The sequence below is a fragment of the Rhipicephalus microplus genome, chromosome 3 (assembly GCF_043290135.1).
Source record: "Rhipicephalus microplus isolate Deutch F79 chromosome 3, USDA_Rmic, whole genome shotgun sequence".
Taxonomy (NCBI): Eukaryota; Metazoa; Arthropoda; class Arachnida; order Ixodida; family Ixodidae; genus Rhipicephalus; species Rhipicephalus microplus.
Window position 1 is genome coordinate 227,552,157 of NC_134702.1, and position 23,427 is coordinate 227,575,583.

Sequence of the window (23,427 nt, forward strand, 5' to 3'; positions counted from 1 at the left end):
TTTTAATGCGTACCTTCGGTTTTACCATCTTCATAGTTTCCCGGTGTACTAAACATGCAATGTTTCTAACTAAATAGCCCAACTTTTGACCTTACTGCGCATTAAAAGCAGTTTTTACAATTAAATAAAAAATACAGGAGTATAGATATTGATTCTAATTCGAACATCACCAGAGCCACCTATATGCAATACAATCACTTTAGCAATTTTCATAAAATCAAAAAATATCAATCGGATGAGGCACTGTGTCAGATATGCCATGATAGATCTGTGACAATATATATCAGTGAAAGCTATGATTGTTGCCTGTAGGAGAATCTTTTTTTTCTTTTTTTTTTTTTCATTGCCTGAATAAGAGAATGCACCTACATTTCAATTCAGTGATAGCAAAGCAGAACTGGAGCGCCCACTCGTTACGAATGTTTCGGAATCCATTCATGAAGTTGTTATGCTAGGTTGCCCCTGGTGTCAGTGCAAAAATGGTCATTGAATTTCAATAGAGCACTGCTTTGGGCAAGTTGATACTCGCTGAGCATTTCCGGGCACATTTCGTGTGCCCCTTCACACGAAACCCCGAGAAAAAATAAAAAGTTCGTAGCTTGGGTCCACTCGCTCGGGTTCTGCCATCTCTCGCCTTCTGTGTTTTGTACCAACAATGTAGCGCCATTGTTTCGAGTCTCTTGTTGAATTTGCTGGCCAGAAGACCATCCCTCTGGTTAATTACTAGGGTTTGCATTCAGACAGTTCTCTCTGTCTGCGAGCTTGAAGAAGTTGGTGCTATGCCTTGCAAGTTTCACTTCGTGCGATTCAAGAATTGCAAAGCTGGGTCCTCCCTTGCTATACATGTCACACAGCAATCCTGTATTACATAGTTATCATTGTGCTTCCACAGTTCTCGTCAGATGCCATGGTGTTTACGCCAGGGCCGTAACCAGGAATTTTTTTCGGGGGGGGGGGGGGGGGGGAGGTTGCGTGTAGAACGGCTGCCATTTTTTAAGATTTATACTGGCTTATTTTCGTGAATAAAACAAGTACATCGCTTACTTGTAATAATTCGATGGTACTTTTCAATTATTTGTACCCAAATAAAGAAATTGGTATGTCAACCTCAAATTCCGGTTAAAGCAAGAAATAAGTTTGGACAATAGCACCACCAAAGCCAGGGACACCGCGACCAACGGCTCCTGATGAAGTAACACAATGTAACCGCGGTACAAAAACGGTATGTATGTGTTACAAGCTGCCACTCTAGCGTCGCCAGCACCAAGTCGGCGACAGGAATGGCAGCAGGTTAGGTCGCTCCGTACGTAAGCATAGACAGTGAAGAGATCAGAGACGTATGTGGGGAAAAACAAAACTCTAGTGATATTGCAGCACTGCAGAGGAATCTAGAAATGTTGCAGAGGAATCTAGTACAACACTTCATACCAACTAACAAAATACATATAAAATCAATAAATCAGCTTACAAGAGAGAAATATTACAAGCTACACAAAACTAACCAACAATAAAACTACAGATGAGAAAGTCCGAAGGTATAAACAGTTGAAGGGATACCTGTGATGACCGGCAGCGTTGAGTCCACGACGATAGGATGCGAGAAGTCAGAGAGAGTTCTGGCACAACTGCGATGTCGGCGGTGTTGCAGCGCTGGTGTTTCCGGGAGGCTAGTGCTTGAAGCCGATCTCGGGCAGGTTGAGCTTACTCGAGATTCAAGTACCGATGCCTACGTTACAGACGTTAATTTCGCGTCACAACTACACGAATGGCTAAGTTTAGGTGGCCAGCCGACACGGAGCCACAACCACTTAAGGGATATTTCTTGATCTCCTTCTACACCATGTTGGTCAGCAACTAGACTGCTTAGCAAGGCGAAATCCTGCTCTTAAATTGACCTCCGTGTCCCCTGATTCTCGTCCTGGGGGAAAAGAGACCTCTACATGGGTCCAATCATGCACGTTTCATTGTTAGAAACTCCACCCTAAAAATATATTGACCACGTCCCTTTTTAATTAGGAGAGGGTCCTCAACTGAGAGAGAGTGACAACCTGTTTGGGTTCTCTCATACGGCTTGTCCACAAGCAGTTTTGTCCGTGGGAATGATCAGTTTCCTTGGTTTCAGCCGGTGCGTCTTGTAGTCTACAGCTAGTTCGGGGTGCATCGCGGCCTTTGACGACCCTGCCGACGCCGCCGTAGGTACAAAGGATCAAACATCGGCGACTAACGTTTGAAGAAGAACACCCCATTCAGTACTTCCCTGCACTAAAGGCCAGTCTTTTCATGAGCGAACGGTTCCACCGGTCAGGGGGGGGAGTGTGGCGCCCGTTAATTTGCCATTACGCCGGGTCGCAAAAACGGCAATCCGTGACAGCATGTATGCAAGCAAACAAACAAGTTGCCCGACATTCCGATCTTCTTGTTACCGTTCGCACATTCTGCTTGCTGGATAGTTTCCTCGTAATTGCGAAAGCATAGAAGGGTTGAAGCTTGGGCTAGCTGGGTTTAGCTTTTAATCGACTCTTGAAACATAGAGGGAAGTTTAAACGAGGAAGTTTTTCCTTCTCGGCAACTTCCAAAATTTTGTGAGGACTTGTTCTGGGGTCACTTGAAGTTCTCGATGGATGCTGAGCAGTGCTAGTCCGGTCAATCTGTCGTTGTTCATATGATTTCGAAGGTAGCTCTTCAGCCTTCTCAGTGTGGAAAAAGTCCGTTCCGGGGTCGACGTTGACATGGGTGAAGTCGCCAGGATAGAAAGTAGGCTGTGGATGTTCAGAAAAAAGTCGCGGTTGCACATCATCTCTAAAGCCTGTAAAGCACAAGCTGGGCGATTCTTTTCTTCGATCTGGCAGCATTTGTTCACCCACAGTGTGAACTCTGCTTCGATGACATTAGCCGAAGGAATGTCGCCAAGGTAAAACTGCACTGCATCATCAATATCAGAAAGGCTAGCCGATGCGCAGAATTTCGGCAGCAGCATGTTAAGGCCAACCACGACCTTCTTATGAGCATCGAACCGGTCTCTTAATTGATTTTCGAAGTCAGCCAGCAAAGGCAAATACACATTCCTCCGGTAGTACTCTTCAGGAGTAGCAGAAGGTACGTTGCTTCTTTGCATCTGCCTTCCAGTAATGCATGGTAGGACCATCTCAACATTTGTGATCTTCAGCAAAGAGAGCGACTTCAGAAAAATCATATTATATTCCGTTTCCGCACTAGCCCTTTTTGTGGAAAGAACGGCTATAACATTCTTTACGTGATCGCACGCTTGAGCCAAGTCACAGTCAATTTTTTGAAGAAACTTGCGAAGTGGCAGTGTCAAAGAGAAGAGGTTGCTACAGATCTGAAGCGAAACGACAAACTCGGGCTTCGTAATGGCATTGAGCAGTTGAGAAGCTTTTGATGAAGTATCAGATGACGCGGCCTCTTTTTCCAAATATTCGAGGAATTGTACAATAGGCACGTACAGTTCAAGGAAACGCTGAAGTGCATCGTGACTCTCTACCCACCTTGTTTGGCAAAAGGAGAGAACTGATTTTCTTTTTTCTTGTGTTAAATCTTCTACTTTGTCTCGCAGTTGGTTCGTCCTCTGTGGCAAAGCTCTCACAAACGTACAGGTTGAGGATACAGTTCCCAAACAGTTGCGGATGCTGGGGAGTTTGCATGCGTGAAGCAGAGCAAGGTTCAACGAGTGGGCGCTACAATGCACGTACAATGCTTTGGGCGCTGTTTGACGAATGAAGGCTTGAACACCGTTAAGGTGGCCGCTCATTGATGCCGCGCCGTCGTATCCTTGCCCGCAAAGTAGGTTCAGGTCAAAGCCATGACCTCTAAGGCTGTTCAGGATTGTGCTCACCAGCGCCTTGCCAGTGAGATCATACACAGGAACGAAATCTACAAAATCTTCTTTAAGAATGGGCACTCCCGACGTGTCGTGTCCAATGTACCTTACACATAGGGAAATGTGGGCGGTGCGAGATATATCAGTGGCCTCGTCAGCTAGAACTGAAAAACACGAACCTGAGTTGACGTTTTCCTCTATCTTTCTTTGTATGATTTTACCACAGAGGGTGATCAACTCATTTTGAATTTTCGGGCTCGTGTAAAGCGCATTCGTCGGAGATGTTTCCATGTGAGCTCTCAAGGCGGCATCTCCACATTTTGCTCTGATCCTAAGCAGTGCGCGGAAATTTCCATCATTTTTGAATGGCAGCACTTCAGACATATTTATCGGACCAGAGTCGTCTGTGCCGCGAAGCGGTACTTCTTGCCTGCCACAGAAAAGGATTGCTTCTATTATTGGCAGCAAGTTCTTGCGGTTTTCTTCCGCCTGCTTTTTAAGGCCGTGGTCAAGTTGTGTTAAGATGTCATGCTGTGAGCGGGACCGGACTGCTGAAAAGTTCTCCGATAGCATTGTTGACATGGCGTGATAACTGCTGGATGCGTGGCTCTTAAAGGCGTCCATGGCTTTCTTGTAATTGGTGAACTCCTTAGTTACAAAACAGCCCAAGCACTGGTGCTCCCCTTTTCCTGCACACTCGCTTGCGAAGACTACGCAATATTTGCATAATGCTCCTTGAAGCTTCTCTGAATAAACAAGCCATGGGTAACGATCTACCCAGTGAGGTTGGAACTTCAGATCCCTTTTCCCTGTGGCTAGATAATTAAAGTTAGCCGGAGGGGTCCACGGATTGAGAAGCAGCTTCTCCATCGTCTCTGGATCATTTACATTATTGCTTTTCGAGACAAACAGTCCCAAGTCGAAAATATTCGCACTCGTCGCACAGAGGGGAGGCGAACCAGAATGTGTAGGTGCCATGCCACTCACCTTCCTTGGACATTGCCCAGTGGTAAAGGCGTCACTTTGCCCAGCGTTGACTGTAGAACAAAGATCACTTGGAGTTGCACTGCGGCCACCATCATTTCCCGGCGGCGCATGGGTGTCCTGCTTGTGTTCGTTCTCAGGTGATTCATATAAACCGGTGCATTCTCCTGAGTCGCTACAGAAGTTCGGACGCGCTTGGCTTTCCACCAGTGCTGAGGAGGGCAAAGTTTTATCCTTCGAAGGAGGCGGTTCTTCTCCGTCCGCTTGATCGGTTTGAACTTTCTTGAAGTAAGACGCAAGACTCCTTTGCTGCGTTGTTGCAGAGTGTCATTTCATTTTGCTGCCGCAATCCTGTGCACGTACACAGAAGTGGCCAGTGGCTCCAAAAAGACGTTTGCAACTGCTTCGACTGCCTGGCGTGAACGGCGGGCGATGTTTTCTTCCTCTCTTATCCACTTTACAGTGGCTAGAATGTAGAAGTGTGATAAACGCGCCGGCTCCCACGTGGGGCATGTGTTTTCTGAACGCCGCTACAGCTGGTGTGCATGCAGGCCCATTATTGTACTCCAGCTGCAGCAAACTAGATTAACGCTACTTAAAGACCTTTTCACAGAAGACTCCATGGGCACTACATACTCCCCCTAATATACGTGAACCCCCAAGAATGCACTGCCGAGACATTTGCACTCCCGTGGTACAGTCCAGAAAGGAGGTGTTGCTCCGTTCCTGTGAAAAAGTCACCTTTTCACAGACGACTCCCTGGGCGCCTGCATAATTCTCTCTGGGCTGCGGTAATTAAATAGCCGTGACCCCGCAAAAATGCACTTTGTAGGCTGTGACGTCAGCCTCTGTACTCCCGCGCGCAGCCCAGCTTGGCGGCGTTTTTTTTTTCTCCTGTGGAAGTTCACCGCTGGTGCCGGATTGTGTGCCGGCTGTATCCTCGCTTTGTGCGCTTTGTAGGGAGGCGCATATACCTTCTGTGTACAAAAGAGGTAGATTTCCTTGCGTGTGGTTAAGGTTGTTCGAAGTTGCTCGGATATGCCAGTCTTTCAGTAGATGTCATCTTCGATGATTCGTTTCGGTGGCAAGGACTACAGTTTGAGAAAAGTTTGCCCTGCAGCCTGCGTCCTCGGAATGATGATGATGATGATGTGTGGCGATTTATGGCGCAAGGGCCAATTGATGGCCAAAGAGCGCCATTTCAATGAGTAGAGATGTGGACAATGATATGTTGCGTGGCTGTATAGAGGCCTTAAAATTTCTCGCGATAATGCGGGTAAAAACATGAGTATGAAAATCATGACAGTGGCGTGATATGCATAGTAAAAAAGGGGACAAACGTTTTGATAATAAAAATGCGTAAAAATATTTGGCACTAGCACAAGTGCCTCATCTGCGCCCTTGTGTCCAAGGGCTGTGAGGCAAGTGCTTTTAAATGTAGTCACTGCAGCAGCAACCTCTCTTCAAAGGTCGCGCTACGCAATGCCTGGGTATATTACATGGTAAAAACCGACATCTCTTAAAAAAGCTAGCAATGGTTTATGTGTGAAAAGTGGTTCCCTACCGACAAACACTGTGGGGTGTAATGGTATATGTTGTCAGTAGGGTAATGGAAAGTGTTGTCTTCTTAGAGGATCTAATTGTGTACACTGGATTAAAACGTGAAGAACTGTATGCCTCACCACATCTGTCACACAATGGTGGATCGCCACCGGACAAAAGATATGAAAGTGTCGTGTATGTGTGTCCTATCATGAGCCTTGTTAGTGTTACCTCTGTTAGACGTGATTTTGATACTGGTGGCCAATGGCCAAGGTGTGGCTTGATAACGTGTAGCTTGTTTTGCTTGTGTCTATTCCACTTGCTCTGCCAGTAGTCCCTGAGCTTTCGTTTGAGAAAGGGCTTAAGATTAAGGGCCGGGATTGGTATAGGTGTAGTGGCAGTACGGATGCAGCAAGCTGATCCGCCATCGCGTTGCTTTGGATCTCATGGTGCCCTGGCACCCAGCACACTACAACATGTTGTTTAAGTGTGTAGAGTGTGCATAAAATTGAGTAAAGTGAGACGAGGACCGGGTTTTTTTTGTTTTTTAAGATTGTGCAGAGCCGTTACCACACTAAGGGACTCCGTATACATTACTGCTTTTTGTATTTGTAATTGCTTGATGTGTTTAGCCGCCACAAGTATCGCGTAAGCTTCCGCTGTGAAGATACTTGTGCCTGGAAGTAGAAGGCCAGCATCCGAAAAGGATGGGCCGACAGCAGCGTAGGACACGGAGGACTTAGACTCGGAGGCATCTGTAAAGAACTCAGGACGTGTATATTTGTGTTGAAGTTCCAGGAAGTAGTTTCCGATACGGGCAATAGGTGCATGTTTTGTAACTTCTAGGAAAGGCACATCGCAGTCTATAATCTGCCACTGCCATGGTGGCGTGTATACTACAGGAGCCATTAAACTGTGTTGAAGTGACACTCCAGTTTCCTCAGCTAGACCCTTCAGGCGAACTGAGAAGGGCTGCCTCATCGAAGGCCTGTTTTGAAACAGAATATAGCTCGACAAATCATTAATAGTGGAGTAAGAAGGGTGCTTCTTGTCTGCTTTCACCTTAAGAAAATATACAAAGGATATGTAACTTCTTTGTAGATAAAGCGACCATTCATTTGACTCAACGTAAAGGCTTTCTACAAGGCTGGTGCGAAAAGCACCCGTAGAAAGGCGGATGCCCAAATGTTGCACGGGATCCAGCACCTTCAAAGTACTTTGAGTCGCAGACGGATAAACAACGGCGCTATAATCTAAGCGGGTGCGAATCAGGCTTCTATAAAGGTTCATGAGACATTGCCTGTCACTACCCCACGTAGTACATGACAACACTTTTATAACATTCATGGCTTTTAGACATTTTGTTTTTAAATACTTGATGTGTGGTACGAATGTCAACTTGTTGTCCAAGATTAAGCCTAGGAATTTATGCTCCGCATTGACAGACAGACGTTGACCGTTCAGTTCAATGTCAGGTTCTGAGTGCACGCCTCTCTTTCGAATACGTTTTCCTCTGCCCATTTGAAGAGCTTGTTTAAACCTAACTGAACCTGCCGCTCACACATTGCTAGGTTGCATGACTTAAAGCCAAGCTGGACGTCATCGACATATGTGGAATAGAACATGTTGCGCGGGATGGACAGGTGCAAGGAATTCATTTTAATAATAAAAAGTGTACAACTAAGTACACCACCTTGCGGTACTCCCGTTTCTTGCACAAATGTTTGGGACAGAATACTGCCCACACGGACACGGAATTTCCGATTGGACAAGTAACTCTCGATTATGGAAAGCATTCTACCGCACACACCCAGGTGAGACAAGTCTCTTAATATGCCAAAACGCCATGTTGTGTTGTAAGCCTTCTCGATATTGAGAAACACTGAGAGGAAGTATTGTTTGTGGACAAAAGCGTCTCAGATCTGTGCCTCGATACGCACCAGATGGTCGGTGGTGGATCTACCCTTTTGAAACCCACACTGGAACTGGTCAAGCAGATTGTGTGTTTCAAGGAAATGTAAAAGTCGGCGGTTTATCATTTTTTCAAAAAGTTTACAAAGGCAGCTAGTTAGTGCAATGGGCCTATAACTTGAAACTGAGGAAGGGTCCTTGCCCTGTTTCAAAATAGGGATAACAATAGCCTCTTTCAAGAAAGCAGGGATGGTGCCAGAAAGCCAGATAGCATTGTATAGAGAGAGTAAAGTTTGTCGCCTTTTGAGCGGCAGGTTTTTCAACATTTCATACGTGACACGGTCGTAGCCTGGTGCAGAATTACTGCTAGAGTTTAGTGATGTTTGTAGCTCAGCTAAGTTGAAAGGTTGGTTGTATGCCTCGTGTTTTGTGCACTTGTATTCTAGTTTCTGCTTTTCTATCCTTGTTTTATATCCTTGGAAAACTTCAGTATAGTGTGAAGAGCTAGACACTTGCTCGTAGTGTGCACCGAGGAAGTTCGCCTGATCTTCCAGGCTGTCACCCTGTGTGTTTACGAGTGGGAGTGAGTGTACTTGTCTTCCTGCTACCCTACGAACCATGTCCCAGACTTTAGACTCTTGTGTATATGAATTTATCCCTGATAAAAACTTGTGCCAGCTTTCTCTTCTGGCCTGCCGAAGCGTTCTTTTGCCTCGAGATTTTATTTTCTTAAAGCTCTCAAGGTTTTCCGCTGTCGGCGAGTTCCGCAGCAACCTCCATGCCCTGTTCTGTTCCTTTAGCGCATTCTGACACTCAGTGTTCCACCACGGGACGTGTCGTTTGCCGGGCAGTCCAGATGTTTGTGGAATGCACTTGGCTGCTGCGTCAGTAAGAAAAGCCGTGAAGTACTGCACAGCTTCATCTATGCCTAATCCGCATATGTCGGTCCAACTTAAGTGTGTAATCTTTTGAAATTGTTCCCAGTCGCCTTTGTTTACTAGCCATTTGGGAACATGTGGCGGACATTCATATATTATTGGTGTACTCAAAACTGAAAGAAAATCGTCACTTCCGTATGATTTATTTATGACTTTCCACTGAGGTAATGGTACAAGTGAAGGAGATGCGATACTGAGGTCTATGGAGGAGTAAGTATTGTTTGCAAGGTTATAATATGTTGCCTCTTTTCTATTCAACAGACAAGCACCTGATGAAAAGAGGAACTGTTTGATGAGACGACCTTGTGCATCACATCGACAGTCACCCCATAAACCGCTGTGCGCATTCAGGTCCCCTAGAACCAAATAAAGTTCTGGTAACTCATCTATTAAAGACTGGAAATCATGTTTTTCCAGGCGGTGTTGCGGCGGTATGTATAGAGAGCAGATGGTGACGAGCTTATTCAATAGAACTGCTCGAACAGCCACTGCCTCTAGGGATGTTAGTAGTGGTAGATGACTACATGCTACTCCTCGATTAACAATAATGGCTACACCACCAGATGACGCCACAGCATCATCTCTGTCCTTTCGGAAGACAACATATTGACACAAAAAATTTGTATTCTTGGATTTTAAGTGTGTTTCCTGTACACACAGCACTTTTGGAGAATGTTTGTGCAGAAGTTCTTGGACATCGTCGAGGTTTCGAAGTAGTCCTCTGACGTTCCATTGTATAATTTGTGTCTCCATTATGGGAGTAAAGAAGTGCTGTGTGTACAAAATGAGTGTGGCTGGTGTCTAAAGAGAGAAGTGACTTATCTTACAGAGCCTTTAGAAGGCCCTGTAATTACCGTTTTGTCTTTTTTAGAGCGGTCGAGGGAACCCCGCTGCTCCTTTGGCGCAGTCTGCGCCGGTGCAGTTGATGTGTCCATCGCCTCAGGAGAGACGACAGACAATGTTGTTTTCGTTGTAGGCTTCGTCGTGACAGACGGAGCCTTAAACCCCACCGGGCTGGAGGTCGAGGGGACCTCTTTAGTTGGTGTGGTGCCCTGGCTGCTGCCAGGGTTCACAGGGGCCTTCGGTGGGGCTGTATTCAAGGAGGGTGGGGAAGCCGAGGCTGCTCCCCCCATGGGGGCTTGTGGCGTTTGCCTCGGCACGCTGGGCGTGGTCCAAGGCATTGCCGAAAACCGAAGTGGTGCTCACCCCCCTCGCACCACTTCGGCATACGATGTGTTCGCAGCAAAATGCGGGGAAACGTGCTGCCGCGCTTCACGGAAGCTTATGTTCAATTTAAACTTTGTATTAATAACTTCTTTTTCCATTTTCCAGGCCACGCATGACCTGGAATATGCAGGATGGTCACCCTCACAGTTTGCGCAGTGGACTTGTAGCTGACAGTCATCGTCAGCGGTATGACCTTTGGTGCCGCATTTCCTACAGGTAAGCTGTCCTCGGCAACTCTGGGAGCCGTGCCCAAACCTCTGACACTTAAAGCAGCGCCGCGGGTTGGGTATGTATTGTGTAACTGGCAGTTTAAGATAACCTGCTGCTATTTCAGTGGGGAGAGTGCTAGATGCGAAAGTGAGTATGATGTGCTTCGTTGGGATTTCCTTATTTTCTCTTCTTATTTTGATACGCTGCACCTGAATGACATTTTCCTCTTTCCAGCCTGTTAGAAGTTCATCATCAGAGAGGTCCATCAGGTCTCCATCTGATACAACACCCTTCACGGTGTTCATGGTTCGATGCGGTGTGATTGTGATAGGCTGATCCCCAACCACTCATAAATCCCAACCACTCGTGCACTATTACTCTCACTAATGAAGCAGGTGACGTGGCCACTGACTCGGAATGTGCCGACCTGTTTAATAGAGCTTTCTCATCGGTTTTTAGCAAAGAAACTGACGTTCCACCCCCGCCACAGCCTACCGTAGTCAGTACTTCCATGCCGCCAATCCTTTTTGTTGAACCCGGAGTTTTGGCAATCATTGATAAACTTAAATTATTTTCATCATCAGGTATCGACAACATAAACTCGAAATTTCTAAACAACACTCAACAAATCTGTGCAAAATTTTTGTGTCTACTTTACTCGCAGTCTCTTTCCACGGGTGAGCTTCCTAGTGATTGGAAACACGGAAATGTCACCCCAGTATTCAAATCAGGTATTAGAGAGTCACCCCTCAATTACCGACCAATTTCATTAACCAGCATTCCATGCCAATCATCGAACATGTCATCTACACCCGGATTATGGACTTCCTAGACTCAAATAACTTTTTCAATTCCGCGCAGCATGGCTTTCGCAAAGGTTTGTCATGCGAGACTCAACTGGCTATGTTTTCGCACGACTTGCATATTAACTTGGATTCTAACGTACAGACTGATGCCATATTCCTGGACTTTGCGAAAGCATTCGATAAAGTACCCCATAAACGCCTTCTGTTGAAACTTTCCCGCTTAAACCTACACCCCGACGTCCTAAAGTAGATCCGTGAATTTTTAAGTAACCGCACTCAAGCTGTCTTTGTTAACAATGCTACCTCTACTTCACTTCCGGTAACATCTGGTGTCCCGCAGGGGTCGGTTCTGGGCCCGATTTTATTCCTGATATTTATTAACGATCTCCCAACTCATGCAACCTGTAAAATCCGAATGTTTGCCGACGATTGTGTTATTTACCACACTGTTTGTAACGCTTCTGATCAATTAGCTCTACAGAGTGATCTTAACAATGTAAAACAATGGTGCGATGATTGGCTAATGGAACTTAACCCTTACAAGTGCAAAGCCTTATCCTTCACCCACCGCCGTTCTCCACTTGTTTTTCCATATTCCATCAGTAATGTTCCAGTTGAAACTGTTAATTCTTTTAAATAACTGGGGGTCACACTCTGTAACGATCTTTCATGGGGTTTGCATATCACGAAAGTCATATCATCGGCAAACAAAACATTGGGAGTCTTGCGACGTCATCTACGTAACGCACCTAGAAATGTAAAATTATTAGCTTACAAAAGCCTTGTCAGAACTAAACTTGAATATGCTTCCCCAATCTGGAGCCCGCAACAGGCCTATCTTGAAGATGCCCTTGAGTGTATTCAAAACCGTGCAGCTAGATTTATCAATAATTCTTACTCCCACGACGTCAGCGTATCTTCACTAAAGACAGAACTTCAACTGCCCCTCCTTTCCCTCCGCCGCCGTATCGCCAGTCTTTCGTTATTTCATAAGCTTTTTCACAGCTCGATGCGCATGCCACCTTATTTTGTTCCCCCAGCGCACATCTCTCAACGAACTAATCATCCTCTTCAAGTCGCACGCCCACGTGCACGCACCGTTACTTTTTCAACATTATTTTTTCCTCGCACAGCAGTTGCCTGGAATGGCCTTTCAGGCGACATTCCTGCCATTACTTGTACTTCTACCTTCACAACCAGTATCACTAATCATCTTTCACTTTATGACAAACGATTGTTTTCTGCTCAATTTTTATGTACCCACCCCTTATGTAATGCCCCGCAAGAGGTCTTTAAGGAAATAAAAAAAATGAAAAAAAAAAAAATGCTGTAAGTTTATGCAGTCTCTGGTACTGTGCGTTGTCTTTTATTTCGAGTAACAGGTCACCACTGGCGGTCTTTGTGGTCTTGTAGCCTGCGCCCAGCATTTCTATAAGGCATTTGGACACAAGGAAAGGTGAAATGCTTCTAGCTTTCTTTTCTGTACTTTCACAGTGGATAATGTGGTATTTCGGGAAGTTATCTTTCTTGTTTAGAAGAAGTTCGAAAATTGCATCGGTGCGCCACCTCTTGGAGGGCCGATTGGTTGTGAGAGGGCTAGGAGTTCCCATAAATTTGGTAGCTTATTCAGCGGACATGCCAGCCACCCACCACCGAGCCCAACAAGGGGACGCTGCGAGACGCGAAGGAGGCGCAAGCGCCAGCTGTACATGGCCGCTATAACCTAATATTTCTACCCAAGGTTGGATATTTACACTAGGTTAACCCTTGCCGCCAGGAAAAATTGGAGGTAAAATGAAGTGAGGAGAATACAAAAAAGATGTAAAGTGAGAACAAAAGACGAAGATGTAGGGAGAGAGAGATAGGAAAAGGCGACTGCCGATTTCCCCTGGATGGGTCAGCCCAGGGGTGCCGTCTACGTGAAGCCGGGGCCAAAGGGGTGTGTTGCCTCTGGCGGGGGGCCAAAGGTCCAATGACCCAGCGTCAGCTCAACCTCCAGGATCCCTTTTTCCCCGGACACGGCAAAGCCACGCACGGCTAGGCGTAGGAGGGAGTCAAAACTCCCCCGTTAGCTCGGGTCCGTGATGTCGCTACACACCAAACGCCTACTTGCGCAGGCGCCCCTGCGGGGGCCCTCGGAATGCGCCGCTGAGTTTTTTCGCTTAGGGGTTTCGTTCCCTGGCAAATTTGCGCACGTCGTGTTGGTGTTGCCGTTGCTGTCGAACTGTTTACCTTCACAAAAGTAGACGCGCTTTTCGTAGGAACCCAAAGCCGACAAGTGCGGTCTGCACTGACGGATAACTTCTCCAGCGGCAATGCACAAGGAAAGCATCTGGAATCAATAAAGGAGCTGCTACGGTGTGAAAGACGAAAAAAAAAAAGACTCTAAGGAACGCGAGGGCGAAGTGCAAAGCTGTACAAATAGGGCAGGTGCACGTGCGGGTAGGTTTGAAGAAAGGAAGAAGAGGGAAGCAATGCCAGGAAAGTTGCGGTGTAACTTTGGCAGCTGGTGGTCGCTGTGAAGGCGAGTAAATATTTTAGTACCACCCCAAAAGTTAAAGCATCAAAAAAATTTCGAGGGGGGGGGGGGGGTCAGAACCCCCCCCCCCCCTAGTTACGGGCCTGGTTTACGCTACAATGTAATACCCATCTCACACGGCACGTCTAATGTCATTCCTAGCGAATGAAACTCAAAATGATCAAAATGAAAGTGACTGCGATCTTGCATTACTGGTCTACACAACCACGTGAAATGACATTCGCCATTGATGTCAACGTTTATCGGCAGGCTGCTGTGATACCAAAAAGTTACAAATCACGCAGTTAATTTAGATAACATTGCCTGGCTTGTTCAAAATATACGACTTCATAAAACAGCATCAGTAGAAAATAAAAATCCTACATATGCAAAGAAAGACTACGTTAAATCCGCTCACAACTTGTGGTTGGCAATATTTGAGACCACAAATGCATTCATGAATTTGTGTTTCCAATTAATGATGATCAGTGTAAACCAACTTTAATTGCTCTCCAGCTGCTGCAAATGAAGCATCATAACAGACTGAAGCACTTCATAGATGACGAGGGATTTGGAGCTGCGGCTACCCGTCAATTCCTTTACATTGGCTGTTCTTTGGGCTTTAACTTCGTCAGCGATTAACGGAGAATTGTGGTGCTTCTCAAGAAAGGCAAATTGGTTTAAAAACACCTTCCTGGTGTCCAACACATGCGTGCATATTCTGCTACTAGCGAGTCTAACGCAGCGACGCTGCCCCATAACAGCAGCGAACGTGCGTAAACATGGCTGACAGGAGGAGCTCTAACGTCAAGTCAGAGCCTGGGAAAGAAAATATAGCTGTGCAACTTGCTTCCGCAATCCTATTGCACATTGACAAGTTACCGAAAAGTTAACAACAACCTTAAATAAGCATCTGAGCATCGTTCACCTATGCTTTAAGGTGTCGACTCAGTAACCTCTTGTCTGGTGCCTGTTGACAAGCACACATGCCACGCTTCCATGAGTTCAGTGAACAGATTTAATGGGCAAATGTCATTACGTGAGAATGCTGTGCCTGTGTAGTAGCAACAAAAATGACATTAATGCCTAATTTTATCCCAGCAAATGACATTATGGGTGCAATGTGACCGAGATATAATACTACTGCCATGAGCATTATTCTCTCTTCGTTAAGTTTTGAGGTGCTAGTATGGCCACCAACAATTATAACCACAAAGTATAACATCACAGAGGTGTGACTATTGTAACATACATGCCCAAAGTAGCAAACTGCCGTCTTTTCTCTTTTTAGTGGAACTTGTGCATAGCGGTGTTTCCTCAACTTCTGTGGCACATATGCATTCACGGTGAAGACATTTTCCCATAAGCGCCGCAGATTTCTGTGGCGCATATATGTCTGTTGGGCTCACTGTTGCCTTCAGTTTTGGGGAACCAGTGGATTTACTCAATGTTTGAGACGCATACCTGTTGATGATGCCCACAAGCATTACAACGGATTTTGAACGTGAATTTTACTATGTAATCATTGGATTGCTGAGTGCACAAGTGTGCAGTTTGTCAAAAACATTTCAAGCATATGAATTTATGCAAAAAAACATTTGCGACTGTAACGTTTAAAATATGTTTTGAAACGTGTTCGTCTACAAGAACAGCCGTAAGTGCACGTAGGTGCGACTAACCAGACTGCAATGTACAGAAATGAGCTTTTTTTTTTTCTCCAGAGATGTTAGGAACAGTTCAAATTGGTCCCACCCTTTTGCTATTCTTGGAGCAAAATTTGAAAGTCCATGCTGTCTGCGTTGCAAGTCCTGGCCTGATATATTGCCAAAAAAGTACTCTCACACGTTGCACATACCAACATCATGAAGTACACGATCTACGCTTGGTGTTCTGAAAACTTTGTTCAGGCATTCCTAAATGCACACTCGCTTTTTCTGCGTTTGCGTTCCACTGACCGATCAAAATTGCATAAGAGACTGTGCGCGTAGTTGTCGGGCCAATCGAAAAACAACCGACGGCTGGAAATAGTTTCGCGCTATCTTATCAGCGATCGAGGGCATTGCTGAATCGACAGGGTCACCGAATGCTACAAATGGGCACATTTCTGTTCATCGGGTTTCAAAACAGTCCGGAAACAACGGCGTTCGTGTTTATCGACTGCCCTGAATAAAACAAAAGACCTCTCCGTATGCGCACTTCAAAGAAGCCCAACTTTGACCCGGGAACGCTAAATCGCTAACAGAAAGGTCAGCGAACGTTAACCCAAGCGTGTAGACGTTAGTTAACCATGCGCTCACCGCTAGTGTACGTGTAGAGTATGCGGTTACCAGCGCGTGCGATGTTTCAGGGCCCGTGATCGCACACTTTGTCGGCTGGGCTTTCAACTAACCAGTGCTCTGCAGGGTTGATCGATGATCTCACCTTAATGTCGTCTACCATCGCGGCCGTCAGGATGCCTCGGGAGTGCAAACTGGGCGCTAACCTGTCGAAATCGATGCACGCCACCATGGCCCTGATCAAATCGGGATCCCTCAACTTCCGACGATGCTCGGGATCCATCGCGCACGCACTCGATTTACACCAACCGGTTTGACAGGCAGCACAAAGGGCACCACTGCCGCACTCACTAAACTCACGCAACCATGCACACGCAACAGCGGAGAAACAAAAGCGCGGACAGATTGTGACACTACTGTGACACGTGAAATGGAAAGGGCATAGGAGAGGATCCGCAGGGCAAAAGGTGTTGCGTGCAGTGGTAGTGGTGAGCGTGTGACTCAATCGACCCAATGTTGACGGCGACCGTGAAAATAGAGAAAGAACTTGTCGTACCCACGATCGTACCTTAGGTTACGTCATTTGTGAAAAAGTGGTACATGTTGTACGCGCTCGCCATTGCCTAAATCACTACCTGCGCAATCAAGACGGACTGCTGGAAAGCGGTAAATGTTTTCGAATATTTTTCTAACGTGTGTAAAAAAAATCGTGCGCCGAAAGATTGTAGTTTATAACCAGGAACAGCTGTTTTGGGAAGAGTAATTGAAAAAAAATAGCGTAGTGACACCGTGGCTCACTGCGCATAAAACTAAAGTGTCTATATAAAAAAAAAACTAAAAGAACAAAAAAATGCCGCCTTTGCCCCGGGTGAGGATCGAACTCACGACCTTCAGATTATGAGACTGACGCGCTGCCTACTGCGCTACCGAGGCGGACAGCTGTCCGTAGTTTAAAAAAGCTTATAAAAATGGAAACTAATCGTCATCCATTTCTTCGGAGGAGGTTTTGTAGTGCAACGTAAATACTCTATCATAACTTATAATAAAATCTGACCCCGTTCACAATGACCAATTTGGCCGTCGCTGGAAGTCACCCGCATTTTGTAAGAAAGGAAGGCGCGGTAGAATCGTGTCATTGGTCAAACATCGGTTCACGTGAAAGCAAGTGTGAAAGCGCACTTTTCGAAATGACGACCAACAACAGCCGCTGGATGTAAAAAGCGCGCCGGCGCTTTTTTTTATCTAGGCCGTGGTTAGGCGTGGAATGACGTACCTAGACAGGATAAGGCCCCTAGACAGGAGTACCAGCAGCGCAGCAGCGGCAAGTCCGGTTGATGGGTGGCGCACGTTCGAACAGCGCGCCTGACCAGAAAATGCATGACGTTGGCTTAAGGGTTCTGTGACGTTGCTTTCGTTGGCGGTGCTCCGTTTGATCATTGGTTCGATCGGCTCATGAAGCGCTCGCGCCACAGAATGTTGCGCCATGCATGGACATCTGCTGCGATTGCGTGTGCTCTCTACTTGCGCCGAGGTTTGTTTGTGTAGTGGCGGCGAAAGATGTTCTCACCATGAAAAAGTCAAAGAAACTGTGCCGAAAACGTAGTTGACGTAGTTTAACTGGAAATTGGCATGGTTCGGCTACTGCGAGAAACTATAGACCGTGACTCGTGAGAGTACTTCAGCAGGACGATAGTTATAGCGCAAGAACAAAACGACGACACAGAGACAAGAAGGGCACGAAAGACACGAGCGCTAGCTCAAGCTGCCACACTACTTCAGCAAGTAAGTTTCGTTTTCATTCCGCGTCGCCGCGGGGACGAACCATGCAGTATCACCTGTTGTGACAGTGGCTACGCATTGATTGATTTAGAGCGTCTGCAAAGTGTAATTACGAGTAGTTGCGTCTGCATTAGAACGCTGGAGAGCGCTTTTACAGGACGCTGAGGACCGTGTCTTTTGGAATGGAATATCTCTCTGAATAACATCTAGCCACCTGTTCCAATGCTCAACGAAGGCTGCATGGTCCCAGTAAATTTTTCAGTGCGTTGGTGAAACTACAAGGCGCAATACTGCGATATTGTTGGGTGAAATCGATCGCCGCCGACAGTAGGACAGACATGTAAAAATTAGCAAAACTTTTTTTCTGTTTAGGGCTCAATCAGTTGTGTTACACTTGCTCAGTTGTCGGAACACCTTGAGTGGACAGAGAGCTGATTTTAAACCAAGATAAGCTTACCACAATATAAGGCTACCGAGCAAAAATGGTGTGTGTGTGTGCTGAATAGCTGGTTTTTTTTTGGCACTTTAAAATTTATTTCAAAAAATGTAGACCGAGTTTTTGCTCAAAAAATTGCTAGAATGTCAGTACTTGAAATTAAAATTCTAGTTACATTGCTAGAAATCAAGACTATGCACGAAAAAAAAAACCAATAAATGCATCAGATAGAGCGGGCTTTATAGAAACCTCAATATACATATGCAGCTGTGCCTTTACTGTCCTACTGAGGTACAAAATACTTTTCACACATTACGGTATTTTCATCTGTAGTTATAATTCATGCATACTTTGGGGAAAAAGACACATTTGTGACCACTGCACCCAGCTACAAAAATGACATCCGCAGGACATCCACAGGACAACCCTGACTGGATATCGGATATCCACTGGATTTTCGAAACCATAGCGGCGGACATTCTTTGCAGGTCGATTTGGCTGCACCTTCCGTAACCCAGGGTTATCCTTTGCAAGTCCCAAACAAGTCCCGAAAGACACATAGCGTACATGACAGGGAGGTGAAGGGATGTATTTTGTTCAGGATGTTTTCTAAAGCAGTCTGTTATAGTCTTTTTTTTTTTTTACTCTCTGAAGTTGAAATTTTGGAAGATCAAATCATGGATAAGTTTTCCTGTGCTTGCAAGTGCTAAGTTAGTTCTTCTGAACATGCACTAAAATTACTGAAATTAGACTAAAGCACACACAATTTTTTTACCAAAGCACATTTTTGAAAATAACTAATCATATTAACACCTGTAAGCATAAGAAAACCTATGCATGATTTGAACTTCTGAAATCGCATAACTTTTATTAAATGAAATTTGACAGAAGGCAACTTATAATGCTAAATGTCTGCTTGTGCTAGAGAAACACTGAGCCAAGTGTATTGCATACACATTTTTTATTCAAGAACAAAGCCCAAAACACATGCATTATACACTGTGACTAGATGTTGCTTACATACACAACCATGTTTTAAGTTTACAAATAAACCGGAATTTGATATTAAAGAAATATGAATAGACAAGTATGGCAGATACTACAAACGAGAGAAAAAGAAGCTGTGATATGACAAAACAGTACATGACATGCCCATTGGATACGTGAGTATCAGGTGATTATCATAATCAGTACGGTCGTGCTCATCTATTTGTTCAACTGATGCCCTGACGTCTTCTTGTTGCCTTGGAGGGGACCTGTTAAACTAGGAGGTTTCCTTTAAGCAAATGCAAATAAAGCAAACGCCTCTATAAAATGCTATTTTCCCACTACATGCATCCCATTCACAGGAAAACTGCCATAGACTGCAAAAATGATTAAAAGTAACTGAGAAAAACAAATTACAAGCTTGCTGTCAATCGTACACATTGAGAAAGTGAAGTGGAGAACACAACTTATTCCTACAAGGTGCACTGGCTCAGACAGCCAAGGTGTTCTGGCACTGAGCCTGAGAAGGCAGGATTAAATCTGAGCTGAGGGAGCCACATTTTGATGGAGGCATAATAACAACTACAATAATATTAATCATACGCCATGATATGATTATGAGGTTGCCATAGTGGAGGGCTCTGGCCATTTTTTTTATGACTGAGTGTGCGTGCCTGTACTGCTTAATGTGCTGTGTTTATCTCTCTTCCCTCTCTCCTCTATCTTTCATCTCCCCATCCCTCTCTCATGTGCATGGTAGCAAACACCTGCGTATAGACTGCTTAACCTCCTTGCCGTTCATTTCCTCCTATTTTTCTTCCTGGCAATTTTTACCATTTGGTGGTGTTTAAGGTGCACAGATATTGCATATGTGCCTTTAGCATTTTGCCTCCACCTGAATGGGACAGCCTTTGTGGGGTCGCACCCACAACCTTGAGGTTAGCAGCAAAGTGCTGTAACCGCTACACCATCACAGAAAACACGCATAGTATCATTTTGCCTACATGTTTTCATTGTAAAGCATATCATACTACCCCAGGGGGTAAAAGTTAATATAAAGCCCTCCACTATGGCACCTAATTCATTACAGTTTTTGAAAGTGAAACTCCAGAATATAATGTTCGAAATTATGTTCTTTGACAAGAGGTGAAAAGCGGTAAGTAATGTGGCACTAGACAGTGAGGGCTGGCAGCAGCAATTTCTGCACTAAATTTAAGAAGCCTACTAAGAATGGCACAAAAGAAGAATATTTGTACTATTAACAAAAAAAAAAAAAAAAGATGACCCTCTCTTGTTAGTGGTAGTACACGTAGTTGGTCACATAAAGCATGTTTTGCTCATTGAAAGGTGGTAACCATATAAACACATTACCAATATTATAAATCTGTGAAACAACAAATCTGGTTTTGTGCAACTGTAAGAGGAGCAGGTTGATAATTCAGCACTGTGTTCTCGTCTCTTCTATCCCCTCCTGCCGTTTGCGCTGTTAAGCACTTTCTTCGTCTACCATGCATGCAGCACCAACCAGCCTAATCAAGCACTTTGTTAAAGAGGAACCCAATTGTAACCCACAAAAACATTTAACAATGTCATAAACAATTACAAAGGGTTAGAACACATCTCTGTTGTGCACAGAGCATAAGGAAAACCCCAACACAACCCTAAAATCCTGGCATGCTATTAATTTGCACCACTTATCTTTCTTTACATGCAAAGGTGAAGTACACCATTACGACTATAATATATATATATATATATATATATATATATATATATATATATATATATATATATATATATATATATATATATATATATATAGAGAGAGAGAGAGAGAGAGAGAGAGAGAGAGAGAGAAAGAGAGAGAGAATGGTGTGTCTTATGCATCCTATCGTATTTTGCTTGAAACTTTCCACTGTACTTTCTCTCGATCATAAAAAACAGTGCAAGAACAGCAGATGAACAACAACCATTTGTCTTAACCACCAACTTGTCTGACTTACTAACGTTATGAGCCTTCTCTGCAAGTGAAATGTCGAAACTACTGAGTTGAAAAGCACTCTTGTTTCTATGCCTGATTGCAGCTCACATAAATCATCATAATCAGATCTCAACATTCAGGTGTTTAGCAGCTAAATATGCTGTCCAAATATGGCAGCAACAATGCCATGGGTGATAGAGAGATTTTCCTGAAGAAATAAAGAAGTGCAGAAGGAATCATACCAAGCAAGATTTGGCAGCATGCTGCCTTCTGAAGTGCAATTTTCCTTTGGCACCTAGCCAAATGTAATTTGTAGCCATCTTATCTGAAAGCAGGTCTGTTTCATTCTCTTGACCGTGTCTGGCAAGCTTTCACCGAATTTTTTCTGTAATAGCAACAAAACACAACACTTGCAGAAAGAAGTGACATGCTGGTACGTAAATTGATCCAGCCAGAAAATTACACAAGTGAATTTCACAGCTAAACATTTTAAATGATTTAGATCCGCATGTCTGTTTGTCATTATAGCATTGCGCCCTGAAATCGCAGCAGTTTGAAACTTAATTTGTGCAAGTTTATTCACTACTTGACAGAAACAGTCCCCTCCTTCTATTTTCCTTAACCGGCAAAGAGTGATATAAGGTTTTCTTACTTTTTTAAAAACTCAATTCTCCACATTTTTCTCAGTGCCAGTGATGAAAAACATTAAAAGTAAAAGCCTGTTATTTTGGCTGTCACGGTACCAGCAAAATTATCCGAATCAAACGAATGCTGAATAACCCAAAGTACCAAGAACACAACAAACAACTCTATTACAGATTGCGTTTTCATTTCTTCGATGAACGCGTAAATTGAGCGTTCATCTACTTTGCATAAGAGCAATCTAAAAGCTGCCACTTTCGTCATTCACAACATTCATCACGTGAGTGCGGCTGAAGACCACTGTCTACAGCCAAAACGTGATCTAACCAACACCACAATCAAGCGCATGAAACACTTTTTTGTCGCAATGATAGCTGCACGCTCACTATTTACCCAGATGAATTCCCTACAACAGCAGAGAACACCTACTACTTGACAACAGCCGAAGAGCCTGCGGAGAGCAACAATATCACGAGGCTGGCTGCGACACTTCTAACATGGCACCGAAACGAACAGGCCCACGAAACACCTGCAGGTATTCCGTTTTGGCGCATTGTAAACATTGTACCACAAGTTCGAAGACAATTAAAGGGGTACTGACCCGAAATTTCGGGGCCGAGATAGCATGCGTGGTCGATTCTCGTGAATATTCGTATACCATCTGTAAGATATCAACAACAAACAAATATAGTTTGGAAGGTATTTAAATTAATTTTGAAATTTGCATGAGGGACCAACTCCATAGCACTATAGACACTGTCAGCGATGTCCGAATGAATGTAGTCAAGGCAAGGTTCAAATTTTAAGAAAAACTGTATTGTGCTAAGTTACAGGTGAATCGGCAGTGGTTACATGTATAAGGAAACTGGGCTCGGTGCAGGAGCTCGATCGAATACGTCCGACGCCACTCGCGTCTCGGCTCGCTCTGCGGTGCGTTGCTCTGCGGTCCCGGCTCGAATCTCGGCTCGTTCTCCCTCTCTGGCGATGCGTTGCTATGCGGTCTCGCTCGAAGGCTCACTTTTTGTTTTTTGAATGTCCGTTGAACCAATGGGCAACCGCGTCGAGTGGACGCGCTCAGGGCTCAGAGTCCACGTAACGCAGTGCAGCGTTTCCCGAGCAAGCACGGAGACGCTGCCGGAGAAGGAGGCGCTACCGGAGAATGAGACGCTGCCGGAGAATTCAGCTGTGCGAACTCGAGTGCCGCTGACAGACACCCTAAAAGGTGACCCCGAGGGGATCCCATACTTCCCTCACGTGACCACGCTGCGGTCAACAAAACAACTTTAGACGACGTCATAGCCACCATTTTTCATCTGCCACGTAAGTTCCCGAAGTCTATATTTCTCGGCGGC

At 45.0% G+C, this 23,427-nt stretch overlaps 2 protein-coding genes and 1 non-coding gene across 12 annotated transcripts in view; 1 reads left to right on the forward strand and 2 right to left on the reverse strand.

Moving 5' to 3' along the window:
* LOC142804148 (caspase-7-like) overlaps positions 1-16,860 on the reverse strand; it is a 73,273-nt gene extending 56,413 nt beyond the window's left edge. Inside the window, exon 1 of one of the 2 annotated variants that reach the window (XM_075890752.1) lies at positions 16,396-16,860. In XM_075890752.1, coding sequence (XP_075746867.1) covers positions 16,396-16,533 — 138 coding nt within the window. In that variant the 5' untranslated portion in view covers positions 16,534-16,860. Of the gene's footprint in view, positions 1-1,557; positions 10,412-16,395 lie in introns of those variants that run through there. The other variant, XM_075890753.1, reaches the window with a different exon arrangement.
* Positions 16,861-17,110: 250 nt separating this feature from the next.
* On the reverse strand, positions 17,111-17,183 carry TRNAM-CAU (transfer RNA methionine (anticodon CAU)). The gene has a single exon. It is a non-coding gene; the product is annotated as a tRNA-Met (tRNA).
* A 383-nt stretch (positions 17,184-17,566) lies between these two features.
* The window catches only part of LOC142804149 (caspase-2-like), a 161,672-nt gene continuing 155,811 nt past the window's right edge, over positions 17,567-23,427 (forward strand). Inside the window, exons 1-3 of one of the 9 annotated variants that reach the window (XM_075890756.1) lie at positions 17,648-18,032; positions 22,473-22,610; positions 23,177-23,395. The gene's annotated coding sequence lies outside the window, so the exon portion shown is untranslated. Of the gene's footprint in view, positions 18,033-22,472; positions 22,611-23,176; positions 23,396-23,427 lie in introns of all 9 variants that reach the window. The other 8 variants (XM_075890754.1, XM_075890761.1, XM_075890762.1 and 5 more) reach the window with 8 other exon arrangements.